Source organism: Babylonia areolata, chromosome 25 (genome assembly GCF_041734735.1).
Source record: "Babylonia areolata isolate BAREFJ2019XMU chromosome 25, ASM4173473v1, whole genome shotgun sequence".
NCBI lineage: Eukaryota > Metazoa > Mollusca > Gastropoda > Neogastropoda > Buccinidae > Babylonia > Babylonia areolata.
In genome coordinates, this window is record NC_134900.1 from 31,854,870 (window position 1) to 31,862,369 (window position 7,500).

General features: G+C 45.7%; 2 protein-coding genes across 2 annotated transcripts in view; both read right to left on the reverse strand.

Moving 5' to 3' along the window:
• Positions 1 to 7,500, reverse strand: part of LOC143299582 (carbonic anhydrase-related protein 10-like) — a 250,871-nt gene that overhangs the window by 102,280 nt on the left and 141,091 nt on the right. The window lies entirely within an intron of this gene.
• Positions 1,125 to 7,500, reverse strand: part of LOC143299775 (uncharacterized) — a 7,336-nt gene continuing 960 nt past the window's right edge. The window contains exon 2 of the mRNA XM_076613182.1: positions 1,125 to 5,026. Coding sequence (XP_076469297.1) covers positions 2,843 to 4,999 — 2,157 coding nt within the window. The 5' untranslated portion in view covers positions 5,000 to 5,026 and the 3' untranslated portion in view covers positions 1,125 to 2,842. The remainder of the gene's footprint in view (positions 5,027 to 7,500) is intronic.

A 7,500-nucleotide genomic window follows, 5' to 3' on the forward strand; every position in this document is an offset into this window, starting at 1 on the left:
CTGCTTGTATTATGTCCTGTGTTGCATGGGATTGTGTTCATTTCTGTCTGGAAAAGTAGAGGAAGGAAGGAAGGAAGGAAGGAAGGTGGCAGAATGGTTAATACGCTCATCTGCCAATGGCGCATGTCCGTGAGGGTCTGGGTTCGAATCCCGCTCTCGCCTTTTCTTCTACGTTTGACAAGAAAAAATCAAACTGAGCGTCTTAGTCATTCGGATGAGACGATAAACCGAGGGTCCGGTGTGCAGCACGCACGTGGCGCACTGAAATAAAAAAAGGGGTTTTCTCGCAAAATCCTGCAGAAGGAATCAACTGTGTGTGTTTGTGCGTGCGTGCGTGCGTGCGTGCATTTCTGTGTCAGGCTGACGGCATCTGGCTGTCAGCAACTGGTTGGGCTTTATGTGAACGTCGCCAAAGTCTGTGGAATAAGCGATTTTGAGTCGCGCTTCTGGTAAACATTCACTCTTCGCGTCACAACCCTCACTTTTTAAACACACACAAACACCCGAGCTGTGCGCATGCAATCTTTTTTTAATCATCGGTCAGATGTGTTCAAGTGAAGACAATGAAAACCTCATCAAGTCATCTTCTGACAGAAAATATATATGTACAAAATGCAAAGGAGTAAACGACAAAAAGACAGGAAGAAAAAATATAACAGGAAAAAATGGATGGAGAGAGAGGAAAGAGGTGAGAGAGAGAGAGAGACAGAGACAGGCGGGGTAGAGAGAGAGAGAAGAGACATATGAGAATAGAAGAAAAAGAAGAAAGGTGAAGCCAAAGACGAACAAGTAACACTCCTGAGCAGAATTATTCTCAGCTTTTGTTTGTTCAGACTCCTCCACTTCTATCATTAAAGGACTGATTTCCGTCTCCCTAGGTATCAAATATCAAAGCCCCGCAGAACAAGCTTCAAATACTCACGTCCATGATACTGAATCGGAGAGTTATGTTCTTTTGTTTTGCAGTTTGTATCTTAAACAAGCATGAGCTAATGCGTGCCCAAAATAAAAAGTATTGTGATCAATTCGCACAAACTGAAATAACACATAGATAGCCTGCATTTTACCGGTTGCATCATACACCTCGATAAGTCAGTCCGTCACATTTGGTCTAGCAACGGCAATGCTCAACATGATTATATATAAATATATAAGCAAGATAAGTTTCGGAGTTCAGAAAGTTAATTGAAAATATCTTTTACAAATGTATGGAAGTAAAACGGTCTTTAAAAATAAGTATCTCACACTATAGCATCTGTTTTGCATGCCTCAATGTTGAGCGTGAGGTAATAAGGGAGCTAACCTTAAAATGAAAATAATTACGATGGTGTACAATATTATACAAATACCTCCACGGGAATTCCCGTTGTCAAGAAGTCAGTGTTACTGTCCAGCTCAGTTTTTTTTTTCCATTGGGTGACAGGGGGCGGGGGAGACGGGAGGGGGAAGGAGGGAATTTCGTATCAAATAATAAATGCTTCATCTCTCACTTAATGTCCATGCAAAACTGGTATGCCACAAACTTTTCAACAACACAAAAAAAAAGGTGGAAAATTAAACCAAGTATCAGCAGCTATGTCCCATCCAACACAATCTTGATAAAGCCGAAACAATCTCACTATAACCTATCACGTCCTCTCAAAAGGATGAAAATATACGGCTCTATACCGATCCAAGAGGATCTCCTTGAATGAAGAGGCCGAAGTTCCACCATGGAAAACATGGATTCCTGGAAGCCGAGTCAACATGTTTCTTGGTGTAACACAAAAGCTAATGAACAAAAACCAAAAAAATAACATTCACAAAAAAAGTCGAATGAAAAAGCAATCGTAAAATATTGAATTCAAAACCCATTCTCCAAGACATATTGATGACTTCAGACTGGTCAAGTACACGCGGGATTCACTTTCATACACAGCCGACAGAACAGGTCAAGGAAAAGAAAAAGGAGAGGGAGATATAGACATAGATAGGTAGACAGAACGGGAGAAAGAGGGTGGTGGGGAGATTTCACAACATAACGTTCTTGTGATCTTGAATCCAGTTCCATATCATGCTTCTGTGCATAGCAGTTGTTCAGTTCTGTGAAACAATTATATTCTTATTACATCTTGGACTCGGCGATTTTTAAAGAAACGTCTGTAGCAATGTCGGCCTATGTCGACACGTACATGAAAATATACCAATTTTGAATACATAAAAACCCAGAGTAAAACAAGCGAAAAGTGTTCCGTTTACAGGAGATGGGGGAAGACTGTGTGCAGTGATTATTACAATTATGTTTTATTGGAAAAGGGTGAGAAGATAAGGAGGGGGGATCGGGGAAGGGAGGCGGGGTGGTAGTGGAAGAGGGTGAAGCAGACGCTGGATCCAGTCATACAATAATGTTCACTTTCTCACCACTTTCTCACCACTTTCCCCAGTTTCTGTACATCAACTACTGTCACCATGACTTGAAAAAAAGCAAAGTACAAATCGCAATGGACTTCCGAAAATTACATAAAACAAATACTTAAGAAAATGTGACAACGTTATCACCTTACAGAAGAGGAAATAAACATTTTTTTTTGCATGAAAAAGCATCAAACCGTTCCGGAGGTACAAATGGAAATCATACGCACGGTCAGTCCGTCACTTGAGTGAAACTTTTTTCCGTGGAAAACGTCAAACCACATGTCTTTCCAAATAGGGGAACAAATGGAAATCATACGCACGGTCACCCCCGGAAAAACGGAGCCAATCCGTCACTTAAGTGAAACTTTTCGCCCAAACCATGTTCGTTCCAAAACTGGGGTTAAGACGGAAATGACACATGCACATGATCATCCAACACTTCTCGGCACTAACACTTGTGCCCCATGTCGAGGAAGGGCAACAGGAAAGCCACGAGGTCGTGAACCTCCTTGACGCGGGGCAGACTCTTCTCCACGGACCGCAGCTCCTCCTGGCACATGGCCCCGCCCTCCATCAGCATCTTCAGGAAATGTCTGTACGCTTCGCGGGCGCAGCGGGTGGACACGAGAGGGAACAGCAGACGCTCTGACGGGTACAGGTAGCTCTTCCCGCAGATGAGAAACTTCTGGTAGTTTCTACGATCCGCGGTGGTGGCCGCTCGCTTCTGGACCACCTTGGCGTGGAAAGGACCCAGCTTGACGGGCGGCTCCAGCAGCGTGGCCAGGGTCTTCTCTTTCAGGTCCAGCGAGAGGCTGTCCTGCAGGATGACCGTGTCGATGAGGGTCAGCCCGTTGCGCAGCGTGTGCAGGTTGGCCCCTTTCTGGACGAAGCGCCAGATGAGCGGGTAGCGGCCACCGGCACACAGCACGTGCAGCGCCGACCACTCGTGGTCCCCGGCACGCCACGACCCTTCCTGGATGCTCTCCGCCCTCGTCACCATCTCCTCCATCAGGTCCACATCGGTGGGACCGTGCCGAGCGTGCATCAGATGCTGCAGGGGTGTCTTGCCTTCCCAGTCCTCCAGGTTCACGTCGGCCTTGTATTTCATCAGGAACTTGACGTTCTTCATTCGGATCTCCGGTTCTCCGTTCACCACCGCCAGATGCAGGAGGGAATCACCCGACGTGTCCCGCACGTTGACCATCTCCGCGTTCTTGTGAAAAACGTTTTCAACTGTCTCCAACAGGAACTCTCCTGTCTTCACAGCTTCGTGCAAAGGAGAGCGCGGACCGAGAGGCTGGGTCATCCTCATCCTCTTGATTCCGGTGGGCCCGCCAATCCCGCCTTTGTCCAGGTGTGGGGGAGCTTCTGCCTCGCTGACATGCTGTCCGTTTCCACCAACGACGACGTCTGCCCCGAGTTCCACGCATTCCTCAAATTCCTGCAACTTCATCCTCTGTGCTGCCATGAGGATGACTCGATTCAGCTCCTCTTTGGACAGTTTCTTTTTCTGAGCTGCAAAAATTCTCTTCATGGCAGGCCAGTCGTTTCGTTCGAATGCCTCGTTCACGGTGGCTGGTTCTACGTGCTCCTTCTTCAGCTCCTCGCGCAGTCTGCTCTGCAGCTTGGACAGCTCGAGCTTTTCCTCAGGACTGCTGTGACGTCGGGCCTCCATACCGCTCCTCAGCACGATCCGGTAAAGTGACCCCAACACGTCCTTGCGGCAGTTCTTCAAGCCCTGCTCCTTGCCCAGCTTGTCCACAACACCGTGGGCCTTCTGATACTGGCGGTGATCCAGACAGTCCCGGAAAGCGGTGATGTCACTCAGGTGTGGCTTGACCGCTTCACGTTTGTCTTCATCAACAGGGAAACTGTCGAAATGGTCTTCGCACCATTCGTTCTTATCCATTTTCAGTAGATCCGCAGCAAGGCGGGACCTGTACTCGCTCAGGTGTTGCAGGATGTTAGGATCAAACGGGTCCATCATAAAGGTCTTGGACTCATCAGGGTTTTCTTCACCCTTCTCACTCGGATTTGTCTTGCAGCCGTTTTCTGCATCCAAGTCACTGAGGTCTGACTTTCCAGAGTCTTCTCCATTCTTCTCACTTGTGTTTGACATGTAACGATCTTCTTCGTCCTTGTCACTCAGATATCGTTTGCAACAATCTTCGTCCTTGTCAATCAGATATGGTTTGCAACAATCTTCGTCCTTAATCAGATGTGGTTTGCAACAATCTTCATCCTTAATCAGATGTGGTTTGCAACAATCTTCGCCCTTGTGATTCGGGACGGCCTTGCAGCAGTTGTCTTCATCCTTGTCCCTCAGGTTCAACATCTGCATGGTTTTATCAAAGTTGTCGGACAGGTGTATCTTGTGCGACGCGTCTTCATTGTCAAAACAGGTTCTTTCCGGGCCAGGAAGGTCCAGCAACATCCGGTCAATGTACAGTCCCCAGTTCTCCTTCAGACAGTCATAGCGCAGGTCTAACTGGGCACGAAGCTCGTCCGCTCGGAGATGCAGCTGCGGGAACTTCCTGGGCGACGTCTTCCCTGCAGCAGCACAAATCTCCTCTTCAAAGGCTCTCTTCTGAGGAGGACCTTCCATGTCTGCAGTAATGTATGCTGAGTCCGTCTGCACATAGAATCATGTGGTAAGCTAAATGTAAACTTGATTATTAAGGACTGTAAAACACGAACGCAAAGACCAGCATACTCATACAAATGTAAACTTGGTAAAGCACTGTTGGATGAACAAAAAGTATATCAGTCGAAAGCGGTTTTTTTCTCCAGTGACATTTCCTCAGTGTTACACGTGTGGTTGAAACATGAAATCACTGTTGACATGGGCACGTTACAGCGAAAGGTATGAACACAAGAAACTATGTATGTAATCACTGCTCACATAAGGGCAATAATTTTCCCCCCTCTTGACGGAATATATATATGATAGTCGTGTCCGACTATGACCATCAGAACAGCAGAGGAGGCAACTGCTGTTCCGACTATTTGGGCTAGAATTTGATTATAGTGGAGAGTGTCTTGCCCAATTACATCCCCACTCTCTCGGCCAAGAGGGTTTTAGGACAGTCGGCGTTGGGATGGTTCCAAAAGGCCAACTAGCCCACAAGGCCGCAGCACTAAGAGCCAGTGCAATTTTGCCTCCTAGTTTGAGAGTCATAGTCCTTCACAAAAGACTTAAGCTGTAAATGGTTTCCCATTGACTGGAGAAACCACTGATATAGCTCTCACTTTGCTGACGGAATAAGAAGTGTTCAAAAGACGTAGATGTTCACTACATCAGTCACAGAGGATCGGAGGGGACGAAATGTGGATATAGCCAACATAAGCACGTGACAGTGAAAGTATGAACAGAAGAAGCTACATATGTTATCACTACTGACATAAGCATGCTACAGCGATAAAGTATGAACACAAGAAGCTTTACATATACTCGCTGTTGACAGACAAAGCACATTTCAGTGATCAAGTATGAACACAAGAAGCCCAGAGCTTATGACGTGTTCAACAGTTCTTTTCCACTTTACTCATATACATCGAAAAGGAGAAAGGCAACGCAGACAGGCAGCCACCTACAATGTTGAAGAATCTGCTGCACTGGGGAGGGGAGGGGGGCGTAGCCGATGGTTGGTCCAGTGCAAACACTGCTACTTACCACAACGTTGGGCAATATACACAATTTTCCCTCAAGACGGAATGAGCAGTGTTCACAACTAGGCGTGGACGTTCACTCCAGAGTCACACAGAAAAGCGGAGGGGAAGAAATGTGGATAGGGCATGATGATGGGGGACATGAGTGGGAGGTTGTAAGACTCATAACCAGGCTCAATTCGTGTCCTGTCACCGCCCCCAAGAGAGAGAGAGAGAGAGTGTCTGTGAGGTGTGTTCAATAATTCTTAAACGCAGTTATCAAAACAAATCCTCTTTTCCACTAAGTCAGTGTAATTACAGGTTAATAAGTAGAGGTTTCTGTTGCCTACTTTCACGTGCAGGATAAAAAAAAGTCGTTACAGTTCTTTTCAAACGGTGTCATTCTTCGTGACCAGAACGATTCAAGGGAAAGAGAATGCACCCTAATGAGATCCACTTTCCGAAGTAATGATTTCGACTTAAAACTGATCGATTCTTCTTTGTCAAAGACACCTGTGCATGGGACAAAGGTAAAACAAAAAAATAAAGGTGTGGTGTGTGGGCGACGAAACAGTCCACCCCCCTCCCCCCCTCTCCATCTACACGCATTCTTTTGAATAGACGTCCAGTTTAGCTGGAGGAGACAACTGTTCAAACTCATCTTGGACGCAAGCAAATTAAGAGAACCGGAACGAAAATTTTCGGCTAATAATATCCACATTTCTTCTTCCGTGCTTTTCCGTTTATAAGACGGAAAAAAAACTTGAAAACTGGTAAATAACATTGTAATGTATACTTTACATTTCCTCTTCCCCTCCACTCTTTGATAGGCCTTCTTTACGTCTCTTGACAAGGGAAGAAATGCAGAGTATGTAGCATAATGTTATTTAAGCAGATTTACGATTTTTCCGACTTTTGAGGATACTGAATGGAAAGAACACATAAGAAATGAGAATATTGCGAATTTTCGCGTGTTTCGCGATGGGGGCATTCGAGAAATGACATGCTGCGTGTAGTCGACCCTTCCAATCAAGAAATAGGTTCAATACCACGCGTAATGACCCGTGACATGAACACGAACCGACTCTTGTCTCTCAAGCCGCCATGTTTGTTTTTATTTTCTTGGTTTGCGGGACCAAAAACGGAAAGAGCAAGATAGCGACACTTATGTGACTGAATCCGCGTCAAAACTGAGTAAAAAAAAACAAAAAAAAAAAACCAACGTTCAGAATAGAGTCGAAAATCACTGAAAATGGATTACAATATCTACGAACGGTAATATCGTTTCACCTATGCACAAAACTTGCTGGTAAGATAGGTCCCCTGAATTTAGGACGCTAACCCCGGAACGGTATTATGCATAGATACACTAGCCCTTCATTAGTATTGGAGAAAGACGGAAAAGGTCAAGAAACTCGAAAGGTAGTTTTTGGAGATCCACAGAATGGAGACAACCGC